General features: G+C 52.8%; 5 protein-coding genes across 5 annotated transcripts; 4 read left to right on the forward strand and 1 right to left on the reverse strand.

Annotated features, from left to right (window-relative positions):
* Window positions 1-180: 180 nt before the first annotated feature.
* On the forward strand, window positions 181-1,533 carry HMPREF1120_03844 (methionyl aminopeptidase; the record flags this gene model as incomplete). The annotated part of the gene is made up of 1 exon (XM_009157932.1): window positions 181-1,533. The coding sequence occupies one exon, from the start codon at window positions 181-183 to the stop codon at window positions 1,531-1,533; it is 1,353 nt and encodes a 450-aa protein (XP_009156180.1).
* Window positions 1,534-2,234: 701 nt separating this feature from the next.
* Window positions 2,235-3,588, forward strand: HMPREF1120_03845 (chorismate synthase; the record flags this gene model as incomplete). The annotated part of the gene is made up of 2 exons (XM_009157933.1): window positions 2,235-2,631; window positions 2,732-3,588. The coding sequence occupies 2 exons, from the start codon at window positions 2,235-2,237 to the stop codon at window positions 3,586-3,588; spliced, it is 1,254 nt and encodes a 417-aa protein (XP_009156181.1).
* Window positions 3,589-4,236: 648 nt separating this feature from the next.
* HMPREF1120_03846 (uncharacterized protein) lies at window positions 4,237-8,485 on the forward strand. Its single transcript, XM_009157934.1, has one exon. It carries the CDS (start codon window positions 4,808-4,810, stop codon window positions 8,039-8,041), a length of 3,234 nt encoding a protein of 1,077 aa, XP_009156182.1. The 5' UTR covers window positions 4,237-4,807; the 3' UTR covers window positions 8,042-8,485.
* An 836-nt stretch (window positions 8,486-9,321) lies between these two features.
* HMPREF1120_03847 (ribonucleoside-diphosphate reductase large chain) lies at window positions 9,322-13,159 on the forward strand. The gene is made up of 4 exons (XM_009157935.1): window positions 9,322-9,622; window positions 9,743-9,900; window positions 9,971-12,506; window positions 12,587-13,159. Exons 1-4 carry the CDS (start codon window positions 9,604-9,606, stop codon window positions 12,628-12,630), a joined length of 2,757 nt encoding a protein of 918 aa, XP_009156183.1. The 5' UTR covers window positions 9,322-9,603; the 3' UTR covers window positions 12,631-13,159.
* HMPREF1120_03848 (MC family mitochondrial carrier protein) lies at window positions 12,853-15,761 on the reverse strand. The gene has a single exon (XM_009157936.1). The coding sequence runs from the start codon at window positions 15,373-15,375 to the stop codon at window positions 14,206-14,208; it is 1,170 nt and encodes a 389-aa protein (XP_009156184.1). The 5' UTR covers window positions 15,376-15,761; the 3' UTR covers window positions 12,853-14,205.
* Window positions 15,762-16,007: the final 246 nt, after the last annotated feature.

Below are 16,007 nucleotides of genomic sequence, written 5' to 3' on the forward strand. Positions count from 1 at the left end.
CTCCGGTCCCGCTTGCGTCTTTTGTGGCGCTCCACCACAGTGCACTACTCCCAGTACTAGTACACCGAGAAAATCAGGCCAAGGGTCTTGTCACTCGACATTCCTTCGACTTTGTCCTCTTTTCTCTCTCGACACAACTACTATCCGCTTGTAGTCCGGGCGGTCGGTAGTGACGAGAAAATGGCGGCGAAGACGGCAGATGAGCTGTCCAAGCTCGACTTGAATGGCACTGCTGCCAAAACCAACCCGCAAGCCAATGGCACAAATGGAGTGAATGGCCATGTATCAGATCAGGACGACTCCGATGATGACAAGGACGACGAGGTCGCTGCCAACGGCGGTGCAAACGGCAACACTGCCAGTGGTGCCGCCAAGAAGAAGAAAAAGAAGAAGCCCAAGAAGAAGAAGGCCGGGGGCGCCAAAATTCAATCTGACCCGCCACGAGTACCTCTCAGCCAGCTGTTCCCTAACAACACATATCCGGTCGGTGAAGAGGTGGAATATAAGAACGACAATGCGTACCGGACCACCAGCGAAGAGAAGCGGCACCTTGACCGCATGAACAACGATTTCCTGCAGGAATACCGCCAAGCCGCTGAAACGCACCGGCAAGTGCGGAAATGGGCCCAGGCCAACATCAAACCCGGCATGACTCTAACAGAGATTGCTGAGGGAATCGAGGACGGCACACGCGCTCTCACCGGCCACCCTGGTCTCGAAGAGGGTGATAACATCAAAGGCGGAGTGGGGTTTCCCACTGGATTAAGCATCAACCATATCGCCGCTCACTATACCCCCAATGCAGGCAACAAATGGGTGTTGGGTGAGCAGGATGTCATGAAAGTCGACTTTGGGGTCCATATCAATGGACGGATTGTGGATTCGGCGTTCACCATGTCATTCGATCCGAAATACGATAACCTCCTGGCCGCGGTCAAGGACGCTACCAATACCGGTATCCGCGAGGCCGGTATTGATGTGCGAGTCTGCGACATTGGGGCTGCGATTCAGGAGACGATGGAGTCTTACGAAGTCGAGCTAGACGGCAAAACATACCCGGTCAAGGCGATCCGAAATCTCAATGGCCACGATATTGTACAGCACAGCATCCATGGCGGCAAGTCGGTGCCGATCGTCAAGGGCGGCGATCAAACAAAGATGGAGGAAGGCGAGATTTTTGCCATTGAGACCTTTGGTTCGACTGGACGTGGTTATGTGGTGGATGATCTCGAAGTCTCCCATTACGCACTTAAACCGGATGCCCCCAATGTCGCCCTACGGGTGCAGTCCGCCCGCTCACTACTGAATGTAATCAAGAAGAACTTTGGTACATTGCCTTTCTGCCGACGTTACCTCGACCGGCTTGGACAAGAAAAGTACTTGTTGGGGCTGAACAACCTTGTCAGCCAGGGCATTGTTGAGGCATATCCACCGCTTGTGGATACCAAGGGCAGCTACACTGCCCAGTTTGAACATACCATCCTCCTCCGCCCTACGGTTAAGGAGGTGGTTAGCCGCGGAGATGACTACTGAGTCTGGCTCTCAAGATTTTTCTGGTGTACATGCTGGTAAATCCGCACACGTTTGGTTGTGTTTCTCACGAAAAGAGATCCTGAAACGAAGGGATACACCGCGATAAATGGAAATGGGAGTATCAAGGTTGCGGCAACTAGTCATGAAATCCAATCTTGGGGGTTGCGTCGTTTGTTATAGGGCTATGTCCAAACCAGCCAGTTGTTTCCACTCATTCATGTCCTTAGGTGCAGAGGCACCGTACAGTAGTCACTGACACCAGCTCAATGTGGGTGTATCATGATGTTTGCATTTCCACTATACATTATCGTACTATGGGCAATCATGGACCGGGCATACGGCGACCCGAGCACGTGACATGAGTATACAGCGTGTGGCCTCGGTCCACCTTCCTCCTGAATTATTTCTCCAAGAAAGGCCTCATTCAGCAAATATTTCACCAGCTCTGGACGGGAGGATTGTAGTTGAACGTGCATGAAGGACCTTGAGGACTTGGAAGATCAATCCCTAAAGTGCTCGCCAATACTGGTGATTCCTCGATTCTGTCCGCGGTCAAATCTTTTGAAGGTGGAACCACCTTCTGCGAATTTGAGTGGTCTGTCCATTGAGTCATCCTTGTTTTAATTATTTTATATCACCATTGATCAACCGCCTGTACAACTTTCCGAGACCTTTTATTTACGGCAATTTAGCCAGTCAATATGTCAACTTGGGGAAAGTACTTTCGGGTGACGACTTATGGCGAGTCTCACTGTCGGTCAGTCGGCTGTATTGTCGACGGCTGCCCTCCAGGGATGCATTTGACCGAACAAGATATCCAGCCTCAGATGACTCGCCGGAGACCGGGACAATCCGCTCTGACCACACCGAGAAACGAGAAGGACAGAGTAGAGATTCAATCTGGGACAGAGTTTGGCGTCACTCTCGGCACGCCAATCGGCCTGATCGTGCGCAACGAAGACCAAAGACCCAAGGACTATGGCGGGAATACCATGGACCTCTACCCGCGACCTAGCCACGCAGATTTCACTTATCTAGAAAAATATGGCGTCAAAGCCAGCAGTGGTGGAGGTCGAAGCAGTGCTCGTGAGACCATTGGTAAGTGCCGTGCTTTGTCCTCGTGTGATCGACATGAACATATACGTCGATGAAACCCGTACAATGTGAAAAGTGATGCTGACAGTATCGGTCAACCCAGGACGTGTGGCAGCGGGCGCCATTGCAGAGAAATATCTCTCGTTGGCGCATGGAGTGGAGATTGTAGCCTTTGTGTCTTCGGTCGGCTCTGAGCACCTCTTTCCACCCACGGCTCAGCACCCGTCTCCCTCGACAAACCCGGACTTTTTGGCTTTGCTATCCAAGATCACCAGAAAGGAAGTCGACTCTTTCATCCCTGTCAGATGTCCCGATGCGGATGCCATGGAGCGGATGACCAAGGTGATCGAGAAGTTCCGCGACGCCCAAGACAGCATCGGTGGCACAGTCACATGTGTGATTCGAAACTGCCCTATCGGGCTGGGGGAACCGTGCTTCGACAAACTCGAGGCGGAACTGGCACATGCTATGCTCAGCATACCCGCCACGAAAGGATTCGAGATCGGATCGGGTTTCGGTGGTTGTGAGGTTCCTGGATCGATCCATAACGATCCGTTCGTCGCAGCACCAGCGGATCAGAGCCAGAAGCGGAAACTGACGACCAAGACGAACAATTCTGGCGGTATCCAGGGAGGCATTTCCAACGGTCAGGATATCTACTTCAGAGTCGCGTTCAAGCCGCCTGCTACCATTGGCCAAGCGCAGCACACGGCTACATACGATGCGGAAGAGGGTGTTCTGGAGGCAAAGGGCAGACATGATCCGTGTGTGGTTCCTAGAGCCGTGCCGATTGTCGAGGCCATGTCCGCTTTGGTGCTTATCGATGCCCTCATGGCGCAGAAGGCCCGAGAAAGTGCGAGGAGTCTACTGCCGCCGCTGAAGACGACTTTGCCTGTTAAAGAAAGTGGCACCTCTGCTACTTCGGAAAAGGTCGCTGAGCACCTGAATGGGTTGAAGTGAGCGAAGAACTGGCGCCTGAAGATGCTCTGGGGATGGGTTCAAGAAAGCTCTTCGGCATGATGCCATGGCTTACTCGGCACGCTACCTACTGGATCTGGACCCGGTTTATCATACCGATCAGAGAGGTGCGCGGCGCTCAGCTGCTACTGCAGTCTGTGGCCAAGCTGCCTCGCTCTGCCCTGGACCTTCAATCACGAGGATCCTCGATGCAGCTAAGCTGCTTCAAAAGCAATTTTCAAAGGCAGCACAGTTACCGCTGTGGGAACAACACACCGTGTTTCTATGTTTCTATTGGGTTGAGGACAAGCCGGTGCAATGTCAGCTGACCAGATTGGCAAAGCTCGGTCGACAAGGGCTTGCATGATATCTTGGTATGTTGCAATCACGGGAGTACATAGTAGCAGTCCGGTTGGTAAGGCTAGGGATTGAGGCGTAGCTCCATGGTGGTAGACTCGTACTAGATGGCACTACTGTTCGGGGTAGATGCATGCATGAATTGCGGCTCGTTGAAAATAGAAGTCTGTACATGATTTGGCCATGGCACTTGAAGTACACCAACTCGATCGCGAACATTTGTTAGCACATTGTACTAACCAACGACGATGTTTTAGATGTACGTACAGTGCTAGTAGGGCTAGTATAGTAGTGGTAGTCGTGGTGTTGGTGAATCGCTTGTGTTGCGCCTCTCGCTTATCTGGTGACTCGGTTGTCGGAGCAACAAGAGCGTCCAAACAATCGCGGGTTCGTCTTCGCCTGCAACACGCCGACAATCCTGGCCGGCTCGACAATGGCGCAAGCCTCCTTGCATCCTGGGAGAGTCGTCGATTGGGCGCCATAGAATCAGGGATCTGACCTGTTTGACCATCTGCCCTTGTCCGGCAACCACGAGACCCTTGAGACCAAATCTGACCTGCAGCGTGGCTGGAGATAGTCTGCATCTGTTTACACCCGCGCCGACGACTCTCGTTTAACTTCGCCCCACGATAACTGATTGCGACTGCATGGCCAACCTCCCCGATCGTTTACTAGGTGCTTGTCGAAATACCCCTCGGACTCTATAACGGCTGTCACTCCCTTGGTCAGGGACTGGGTTCGACAGAAAGAAAAAAAGGTCAATTTCGATCGCGAGCACGGAAGGCCGCAGATGGGTTGATTCACCACCACACAGTCCAATTCCAAAACCCGAACAAAGATGACCTGAAACCAAGCCTTGCGAGACATGTTGCGACAACTTTCCCTCCCCTCCCTCATTTCCGCCGGTATTGTGGCATTGGTTACACCTGTGCTTGCGCTACTGCCATACAATCCGACGCGCATCGTTCCGGCGAAAGATGGCTCGGTGGCCTACCTATTCAGCCCGCAACCTTCGTCCACCCAGTTCTCCTTGTATGCGCTCAACACATCGGACAATGTGACAGCCACGTCTTCCAAGACCCCAATATCCGATACGCTCCCGTTCCTCTCTAAGACCGAGTCGAGGGCGTTCATAACGATTTCCGGCGATGAAGGGATCACCGTCCTGGCGGGCAACTGCCAGGATCCTCAGAAAGATCCACAACTGTGGAAGTTCGTCCCCAGTCAAGAAGAAAACAACGGCACTTGGTCACAATTGGAACTGACGGCCGGCGACGGCTCCCTCGGCTGCAACTATCTGTCTGCTGGGTTTGCGTTTTCACCTACCGCCTCGATTGGAGATGCTGCACTGTACGTCTTTGGTGGAATGTGTCCCAACAGCACAACTACAGACACGGCCTCCTGGATCTCCAATGCGAACTTTTCAAACACGATGCTCACCTTCGCTCCGGAGTCATCGTCAAGCAATAGCTCCCCTTACCAATTATCGCTGACCGGAGCGCGAGCCCCTCCGATTGCAGAAGCAGGACTGACCATCACACCCTTGACCCCCACGTTCTCGAACACTTCCCATACCAATGTGTCGCAACAACAGAACTTTGTCCTCTTGGGTGGCCATACTCAGACCGCATTTATCAATATGTCGCAGCTGGCAATATTCTCACTGCCACAAGAGTCTTGGGCTTTCGTTGCGGTTTCACAGCCAGCAAGCTCTGGCACCGGAAAGCTGAGGACAAGAGATACGTCGGAAGTCGAGCCTCGATCAGGACATACAGCGATCTTGACCGAGGACGGCTCTCGCATTGTGGTATTTGGCGGTTGGGTCGGGGATGTCAACACTCCAGCACAGCCTCAGTTGGCCATACTTGAGGTTGGTCAGGGATATGGTGGACAGGCAGACTGGTCATGGACGATCCCAACCTCAACCTCCAACCCCTTCCCGTCTGACTCCGGCTCTGGTATCTACGGTCACGGAGTGGCTATGCTCCCGGGAGGTATAATGATGGTGAGCGGGGGCTACACCATCGGTACAACTGCTACAAAGGCCCGGCGCCAAGTGTCTTCTGATACTCTCCTGTTCTTGAACACGACCAGTCTCGAATGGGCCAGCACCTACACAAATCCTTATCCGTCAGGCTTACCTCAAGCCTCGTCGTCTGCAGATTCGTCGACTACGGGCCTCAAACCGTCCGAAAGGGCGGGCCTGGGAGCTGGTCTAGGTCTAGGTCTGGCGGCAGCAGCTGGCGTGGCAATTGTATGGCTACTATACTCCCGCAAACTTCGGGAAAGGCGCGCTCTCCGCGAGAAGGAGATCAGAGAGCTTGCACTTGGTGCTGAACGCTTTCGCTCACCCACACCTGCTGGCCAAGTCAGTGAAAAGACCGATACAATGAGGAGCGCCAGCTGGGGTGGCATTCAGGAACGTCAGCTCGAGAGTTCCGGTGATCCATTTCCGTGGGCACCAATGGCTCTAGCAGACAACAACGGAAAAGTGCGTTTGGCTGTTGGGGCTGGTGGAGACAGCAATGACTCCCGATATGCTGAGCGTACCGGGGTTCTAATGGAAATACCAAGTCCTACCCAAGGACTCAGAAAGAATCTGATATCCAAGGCACCAATTGCGCCCGGACCGTTTAACCAACACCCTCCCAGTACTATGGGCCCAGGTGCCGTGTTTCGCATTGACGAAGAAGAGGAAGGCAGTCAAGCCGGGTCATCGAGAAGGGTCAGGCCATCTCAGAATATGGCTGACACCAGCTCGATGGCAAGCGACCCATTCAAGGACCCGTCTCCAATGATGGAGACATCAATGCCAAATGACGCCGCAACACAACGCAAGAAAGAAGTCGAAGGCTGGGTCGAGGACTGGCAATCAGCTGCCGAGACCATGAGTTTGTCACGCAGCACGAGTCAAGGATACAGCCGAACGTATTCCAATCTTTCCCAGTTCCGGCCGGCTGGAAGCGGCGGCCCAGGACGAGGGTCGCGCGAGAAATCGGATCGGACTGGTAGCAATCTTTCAGACAACAGTATGACGACGAGCTCCTCTTCGATGCAGAAGTCTGCCGCCGGCACGCTGTCGCGCAATATATCTCAGAGGAGTGCTAGCGTAGGCTATACAGGATATTCACTCTTTTCCGGGGCCGCGGCTGCCATGAGCCGGTTTGGAAATATGAACGCCAGCAACACTGGTCCTACTAGAACGCCCTCTAACCGCAGTGTTTCCCTCAACATTGACACATCTAGACGGATGAATCCGGACAACACATTCTCGTCAGCTCGCAGTGCCTGGGGTCGCACGACCACCATCGGGGAAGATCAAGCGCTCCTCAATCGAGCTCGTCAACGTCAAGAAAACCGCGCCCGGGATTACAACACGCTGGCTGACAGTTCTCCCAGCAAGGATAAATACGCGCGAGCTGGTAGCCTTACCGCAGGGTCAGGCCGGAGAGCATTGAACCTCCTTGGCAGCATGAAGAGAGTGTTTACTGGAAGTGGACCTGGACCTGGTGACGTCCACCACGACCGGTTCGAAGCAGCCCAAAGTAGCAGCCAATCTAGCCCGACGAAACACTCGGCGCAGCATGCAGACATGTTGGCAACAGATGCGGGCCTCAACCGAGCCGTGAGCGCAGGTGCATCATTTTGGCAGAGGAAACGTGGAGCCAAGGACTGGGATGATGATGACGAAGGAGGAAACGCCTCCTCCTCGGCGGCAGCAGTACGAAGAAAACCCGTGCCCGGCGGAACAGGCGGGAAGCACAATTCTTCGTTAGAGGACGAGGAAGATGATGATGACTGGGATGTGGAGACGGCCGTGCAAAAGCGCGTCGTTCAGGTCATGTTCACGGTGCCGAAAGAAAAGCTGCGCGTGGTCAATGCCGATGCGTTGAGTTTGCTGAGTAGTAATCGAAGCGAGGCGGATCAGGAAGAAGATTGGCATAGGCAAGGGGATCAGGTTAAGAGGATGAGTAGTGTCAAGGAAGGGGATGAGAGTCATGATCATGATAACAAGGGCGACAACCGCGACCGCGACCACCAGGCTGACAACGACGATACGACCACGGACAAGGGCAAAGGCAAAGAGCGAGAGGGTTGAAAACAGACTCGGAGTGGACTACTACTGTACGTTGGTAGGTAGGACAGGAGCTAACCATCGTAGACGGTGCTGTTTTTTGGACATCACGGCCGTGGCATATAGCATTGGGGTCCATGCATGGCATGGCATGGGCTTGGGATGGGGGCATGGCGAGGCTGAACCCCTGGAAACGTTATTTCTTCCATGTCGGTCATGGTGTGTTTATATGTGAAGATACAGTCGGATCTCGCGGTCAATGCGGGAAAAGGGGGTGATCTTTGGGCTGTTCTGCTTGGATGCTGATTACCCTGGGCACTGGGTATCTATTGGTATCTACCTAGGTACTGATAGAAACTGCTAGGTAGTGAGGCAACGTTGTTCTAATTGTTGTATACCTACACACAGTGGTCATAAACAACAGTCCAGACGCGTCAACGCGTATCGCATCATCAACATCATCATCATTATAAATCCTCAAGAAGATAACCCCGTGAAATGTGGAGCGGAATGATTCAGATTCTGGGTTCAGTTTGTCAGCCTGATCCAGTTCCGGCACCGGCACCTGCACCGGCTTCGGCTGGTCCTACAGTAGTAGTAGGTAGTAAACAGTGATTCAACTTGAAATTAAATGTTGATATTGTTGCACCAGACAACAGGCACCAGAGTCTATAATGTGGTTTCCGATCACGGCGGTGCTAGGCAGATGCGACATTTTTTGTTTTTGGCGCTGCATGGCAGGCAATGAATGGCATGTTGTGGATGGATGGAGTCCGATCGACTGGGACAATCGTCACGCGTCAAGTGGTGTCGTAGTTTTAACAATGCTAGACTCTGACTAGTATTGTACTACTGTCATAGTACAGTATAGATGGTATTATGGTGGTTTGTGGGGAATTGCATCAGGTAGGGCTGGGTCTTTCGAATCAAGGTCCGGAGTGCTCGATTTACAATGTAATCAGAGGCTAGATCAGAGGCAGGAAGGGATGGAGGGAGGGAGGAATGTGCCAGCGATCTGGGTAAAAGGAGCAATACAGTCAGTCAGTCAGTGGCAGGGAGACAAGAGGCATGAATTTGACTTGACTGATTGACATTTTGACTGTGGCGGGCAACCGCTGGCATGGGAAAAGGGTGTCTGTACATTGTACGCTGTAAGAGGCTGCGCATCCATTATTGCAAAAATGCACGAGACTGGGAGGCGGGGCAGTGTACAGTAACAATTGTTAAGGGGCCGCTAAAAGCCTAGGACATTTTAGCGGCAAGGAATTAATTAATCCATCACCCCTGCAAAGCTCTTCCAACACGTCCAACGCGACCACGAGCACTGCACGAGAAAACGCGTCGGGCAGCGCGTAGGCGTATATATGTGATCCACGCTGGTTGTTGTCCTGTCTTCTCCCTCTCTACACTCCCTTCCTCGACTTCACTACGCCCTTCTTCAATTGCCTGCATATCTTGGTACTTTAGAAGTACTGGTCAGTCCAGCAGAGCAGGCTCTCTCATCTCCTATATCCATCTCGTTTTCGAGTTGCCACCAATTTTCAATCACATTGAGCACGACTCGGTAGTCGATTCAGTCCGGCAAGATGTTTGTTTTCAAGCGAGGTATGCAATGCTCCCTTGTCTGGGGTCTTGCCTAGCAGAGTCTGGCAGCAGCCCTCACTGAAACGTCGAGACTCGAATTTGAACCCGTCGACTCCCGCTGACAAAGTTCTCTTTTTCTAGATGGACGCAAGGAACGCGTACAGTTCGACAAGATCACTGCCCGCGTCTCGAGACTGTGCTACGGTCTTGACCCGGAGCATGTCGACGCAGCAGCCATCACACAGAAGGTCATCTCTGGTGTATACCAGGGCGTGACCACAATTGAGCTAGACAACCTGGTCAGTCAAACTGTGGCAGCCAATGCGGCCGAATGAAGAATTCATTATGCTTACTTTTTGTCTACTCTAGGCCGCAGAGACTGCTGCGTATATGACGGTCACCCACCCTGACTATGCCATCCTCGCGGCTCGTATTGCCGTTTCCAACCTCCACAAACAGACCAAGAAGCAATTTTCTTCGGTGATTTCAGATCTCTACCACTACGTCAACCCCAAGAACGGGAAACCCTCTCCCATGATCTCGACAGAGACATACGAATGCGTGATGAGACATCAAGACGAGCTCAACTCGGCCATCGTGTACGACCGGGATTTCAACTACCAATACTTCGGGTTCAAGACGCTGGAAAGATCATACCTCTTGAAGATTGGCAAGCAAGTTGCTGAACGGCCACAGCACATGCTCATGAGAGTTGCTGTGGGCATTCACGGAGACGACGTTGAGAAGGCCATTGAGACATACAACCTCATGTCGCAGAAATGCTTCACCCATGCATCTCCCACCCTCTTCAATGCCGGTACACCTCAGCCCCAGCTCTCGTCGTGCTTTTTGATCGACATGAAAGAGGACAGCATTGAGGGCATCTACGACACTCTGAAAACGTGTGCACTGATCTCCAAGACTGCCGGCGGTATTGGCCTCAATGTCCATTGCATTCGTGCCACCGGTTCATACATTGCTGGCACGAACGGCACGTCCAACGGTTTGATCCCTATGCTGCGAGTTTTCAACAACACCGCTCGCTATGTTGACCAAGGTGGCAACAAGCGTCCCGGTGCCTTCGCCATCTACCTGGAGCCATGGCACGCCGATGTCTTCGAGTGGCTGAACCTGAGGAAAAACCACGGCAAGGAAGAAGTCCGTGCACGTGACTTGTTTTACGCTTTGTGGACCCCGGATCTCTTCATGAAGCGTGTCGAGAAGAACCAGGACTGGACCCTGTTCTGTCCGCACGAGGCCCCGGGTCTTGCTGACGTGTACGGCGACGAGTTTGAGGCCCTGTATGAGAAGTACGAAAAGGAAGGCCGTGGTCGTCAGACCATCAAGGCCCAGAAGCTGTGGTACGCCATTCTCGAAGCCCAGACCGAGACCGGCAACCCTTTCATGCTGTACAAAGATGCCTGCAACAAGAAGAGCAACCAAAAGAATCTCGGCACGATCCGAAGCTCCAATCTCTGCACCGAAATCGTCGAGTATACCGCTCCAGACGAGGTGGCCGTGTGCAATCTTGCCTCTCTGGCCCTTCCTACTTTTGTCGATCAAGCCCGTGGTGAGTATGACTTTGGACGTCTCCACGAGGTCGTCCAGGTCGTCACCCGTAACTTGAACAAGATCATCGACATCAACTACTACCCTGTTCCCGAGGCAAAGAACAGCAACATGAGACATCGACCAATTGGTCTTGGTGTCCAGGGTCTCGCAGATGCGTTCCTTGCTCTGCGTCTCCCCTTCGACTCGCCTGAGGCTCGGCAGTTGAACATCCAAATCTTTGAAACCATCTACCACGCCGCCTTGACCGCATCTTGCGAACTCGCCAAAGAGCAAGGCCCTTACTCGACGTATGAAGGTAGCCCTGTTTCGCAAGGCATTCTTCAGTACGACATGTGGAATGTCACCCCGACTGACCTATGGGACTGGGATGCTCTGAAGGCCGAGATCGCCAAGCATGGAGTGCGCAACTCTCTACTCGTTGCGCCCATGCCTACTGCTTCCACGTCGCAGATTTTGGGCAACAATGAATGCTTTGAGCCGTACACATCCAACATCTATTCTCGTCGCGTGCTGGCCGGCGAGTTCCAGGTCGTCAACCCTTGGCTGTTGAAGGATTTGGTCGATCTCGGCCTGTGGTCGGACAACATGAAGAACCGCATCATCGCCGAAGGTGGTTCGATCCAAAACATCCCCAACATCCCCGCAGACATCAAGGCTCTGTACAAGACCGTATGGGAGATCAGTCAACGGACGGTTCTTCAGATGGCCGCCGACCGTGGCGCCTTCATCGACCAGTCTCAATCACTCAACATCCATCTCAAGGAGCCTACCATGGGCAAGATCACCTCGATGCATTTTGCCGGCTGGAAGATGGGCCTGAAGACCGGAATGTACTACCTCCGCACCATGGCTGCCAGTGCCCCCATCCAGTTCACCGTCGACCAAGAGCAGCTCAAGGTCGCCGACACCAACATTGCCCGTGAACGAAGCCAGCCCAAGAAACGCACGTCGCTGGGCTTTGGACCAGGTCACAACTCTGTTCCCCGTCCAATGTACGCGTCCAAATTGTCGCAGCAGGGGCAGCAATTTGGTGATTCCACGTCGACTTCTTTGAGCAACGGCATTCCTACACCTACTTCGACCCCTCCTCCTTCTTCCATTGGTGAAGAGAAAAACCTCGATGTCGTCAGCAAGCTGGCCAAGACGCGTCTGAGCGAAGGCTCCAGCAGTGAAGAACCCAGCCCCAAAGTCCTACCCACGGACCCAGTGGGTGCTCCTCCTGTCGAGGAAAGTCTCGAGAATAGAGAACAGGTCAAGAGATCCCAGGTCGAAGATAAGGAGAGCGACTCGGAAGAGCGCGAGGGCGACATCTATTCCCAGAAGGTCATTGCTTGTATGTTGTCCCCCTTGACTCCTCCCTTTTGTCTTGAGTTGGACCCCCGATTTACTGACTCTTTCTCTGTGTTTGATTAGGCTCGATTGAAAACGGCGATGCTTGCCTGATGTGCAGTGGTTAGAAGTGCTTTTGCTTTTCTAGCTTACTGTCCTCACTTTAGTCATGTCGGAGAAGACCCCTGTTCCACTTGTCGTGCTATATGGTTGCCAGCCCCTGTGCTGAGGTCACTCAAGACTGGGGCGTGCGTGGGACGGGTCTTCCAAAGTCACGGTGTACACACACAATCTACCCTGTCCGTTCATCCCGGGGTGGATGATATGTTTCATAGTTTTGGCGGTACTAGTGGCTTATCGTCTAAGTCGCCTACATGTTTATGGTTATGGTTTATGGGTTCAAGGGGCGTCTGGGTTGGAAATGCTTGCTTTGCATGTTTCTGCAGTGGATGCAGCGCCGCACTGTACTGATTGATGGTCTAAATTTTTTGGACTGTGTAGTAGTCCCAATTGAAATCGTGAAATAATTCAGATTGCTCGGTTGTACTCCTTACAGTGTTGTTTGTATATTCCAATGCCAGGAATTGAAGGGAAGATATACTGGGCGTGTTCACAGGGGATTAAGAACTCATAGAGTCAAATCGATCTCTCATTTCATGTTCAAGTTGATTCGTCGGGGGCGGAGGCTCTTTCTTTCTTTGTGCTATGCCAGTGTCGGCGCTTGATGGCCATTGTTATCACCAGACTAGTACCGCCCTCATGCACTTTTCTCGCCAGGTTAGAATAGCCAGCCACAGGGGAGCCAGACATCCCCGTCCCCGTCCGTTTCTTCCAGCCACAGACCAAATTCCATCGCTGTATCTGAACTCTCTTGTAAGCATGTCTGAGATTATCTTCTATCCGGCCACTGGACTTTGCAATGCACTGCGCTGTTGGCCACCGGGACGACAGGGTGAATCTGAGAATTTATGACCGGACCACGTAGGAGAACTCTCCTTGAACAGGATGAACATGGCAGGTTCCACACATTGTACGAAGCAGGTCGATCCTGGTTCCTGACTTTGGCCGGACTTTCTCGATGGATGGCAGACTCCTTCTTTCTCCTTCTCTCTCTCTCTCTTTTGGACAACAAAAAGGGAAAAAGAAAGAGGGAGCCTGGAAGTAGATGATCCAAGAAATACAATTCGTGCTGGCCAAGTTGTCCTTGGTCCGGGCCTCCCTCCATCACCTGCAGTGGAAACGGGGCTTGTGGCCAACAAGTAAGCAAGCAAATAGCTGGATCCATGGCTCCCGTTCTCTGCGTCTGCCCGATATCCGGTGACAAAGTGGACATGAACCTGCCATATGATCTCAATGCTCAGCTATCCGTCGAGGGGCGTCTTATCTAGTAGCGCAGATGCAGGAGAAAGTGCAGACTCGGAGGACCCCATCAATCTCAGATGCACCACGCCTTGGAACAGCGCTCAAGCATTCATATGTCTGAAACTCGTGGGCAAGGACGTCATCGCTGCGCCAGGCAAGAAAGTCACGGTTGTAAGCCCGGCGCGCCCAGTAGTAAATCAATGCAACCTTTGATAACGTCGCCTGTGGATGTTCGGGACGCAAATCCAGTCGAACAAGTCAAGTGTCAAAGTGAAATCATACACCACCAACGCCTTGCAAATGGGGTCGAGTTCATCTTGTAGGAAAGAGGGATAGAAGATTCATGTCGGATAAGCTTCGGCGGGTCGTTTCAATTCTTCACCTTTAGCTTGAGCTTCCTGGATAAGCTTTTGTAACCATTCGTAGGTCAACATGGTGGTCATTGCGGCGGGCACGGCACGAATTAGGTTTGTGCCAATGCCGGCATAAAAGGCACGCCAGCCTTCTTCTTGGAGGATGACTTTGCACATATGTAAAATGCCCGTGTATCGTGCTTTGACGGCCATACCGTCAGACGAGGATAGACCGGACGTTCGTTGTTGGGTTTGGAGACGCGTTCGAAGGACTTCGTGAGGATATGTCGCTGTGCTCGCGCAAATTTTACTCAAGAATGTGGCAGCAGTGATACCAACCCAATTTGCACCACTGTCTTCCGCTGGATGCTCGCCCATGCCATAACCAGTGAACTTCATTTTGAAATACTCGTATAGTGGAAACTGCACCGCGACGTGAGTCAGACCAAGGAGTGCTGGCGTGAGGCCGGAATAGAAGGATTGAACGCCTTCGGTTTGATACATTTTCTTGGCAGCATCCAAAGTCGATGTGTAGTGCCATGGGGCGCGCATGCCGTCGCTAGCAGCTTTGGTGCTCTGTGACATCAAACGGGTTTTGATGACCCATATCGGATTCGTCAGGATCGTCGAACACGCGCCCGCCGTGAGCGAAGAGTAGCACCGTGCCACCCACCAGCTGCCACATTGCTCATAGTAGAACTCGCGCGTCTTCTCATAGACTGTTAGGTACACCGCCCAGGTGGGCAAGTAGCCTAGCAACATGGGCCCAAGGCCTCGATACATCCCCCGCAGCCCTTCTTCTTTCCAGATGACTCGGGTGGTACCGAGAAGACCTCTGTACAGCTGGTTTGTTTGTGCCATTGGTCCTTTGCCATGGTTGCTAGCAAAGCCGCCTTGAGCCTGCAATTTCGTCTTGATCACGTCGAGAGGGCAGGTCACTATGCCGGATGCGAAACCAGCCCCGGCGCCGCATATGGGACTGATCCACGCCTTCGGAATTTGTGTCGACTGTATCTGTATTCGGGAGATAATGGAGTCTTTAGGGCCAGTGGGAGGCATTGTATTGCGGTTTGTGGAGGTGGATGGATTGTCGCTCGGCGTATCATATTGGGACGACAGGATAGCGGGTGTTTGTTCAGGGTCTCGCTCGAAGGACATGTCTTGATGTCCCTTTCACAAATGTTCAGGTAGCTGAAATAGCGTGATCATGGCGGTGAGAAGCTTTGACAAGAGGGATGTCTTGGTTCCAAGGCGGTACAAGAGCGCATGTAGTTGGGACGGGTGTCGTCTCCGTTGCACCGTCCTTTCGGGTGCCCTGGAAAACTGCGGGGTCTGGCCGAAGCCGACGCAGTACCCTGTCAGCGTGGGACAAAGGCCATGTGAGAAGGGCGACACAAAGGGAAGAGAAGGGAGCGGCAAGAAGGGGTGGCCGGCCGTGCGGTTATAAGGTGATTGACTGCACGAATGAATTAGAAAATACTGTTGATCGAGGAGACGACCGTCATACTGGAGAATGATGAAAGTGGGCGAGCGAAGCATTTGGGAGAGAGCGTGTCGGTCAAGCTTCCTAGCTTGAAAGCCTGCGCAATTAGCACTGCGCAGCACAGTGCAGTAGTACACCATGTGCTCCGCCGTCCACGATTATGTCAGCCAGCTACAAATGCGGGTCTGCGCCAAGCACCAGTCAGAGTGCTCGTATTCTTGCTCTGCTTGCGCTTCATGTTCGACGACAAAGCTCAAGGAGTGCACTCAATTGACCTACGCCGCGTCCCATCAGCATCTAAGTTCTG

Source organism: Exophiala dermatitidis (genome assembly GCF_000230625.1).
Source record: "Exophiala dermatitidis NIH/UT8656 unplaced genomic scaffold supercont1.3, whole genome shotgun sequence".
In the NCBI taxonomy this organism is placed as follows: Eukaryota; Fungi; Ascomycota; class Eurotiomycetes; order Chaetothyriales; family Herpotrichiellaceae; genus Exophiala; species Exophiala dermatitidis.

Excerpts from the sequence above, each read along its gene's own strand:
- HMPREF1120_03848 (XM_009157936.1), bottom strand. The coding sequence starts at position 15,375 with ATGTCCTTCGAGCGAGACCCTGAACAAACACCCGCTATCCTGTCGTCC.
- HMPREF1120_03846 (XM_009157934.1), top strand. The coding sequence starts at position 4,808 with ATGTTGCGACAACTTTCCCTCCCCTCCCTCATTTCCGCCGGTATTGTG.
- HMPREF1120_03847 (XM_009157935.1), top strand. Across the intron at positions 9,901-9,970 it reads CAATTGAGCTAGACAACCTG|GCCGCAGAGACTGCTGCGTA; the intron begins GTCAGTCAAACT and ends TGTCTACTCTAG. Across the intron at positions 12,507-12,586 it reads TTCCCAGAAGGTCATTGCTT|GCTCGATTGAAAACGGCGAT; the intron begins GTATGTTGTCCC and ends GTGTTTGATTAG.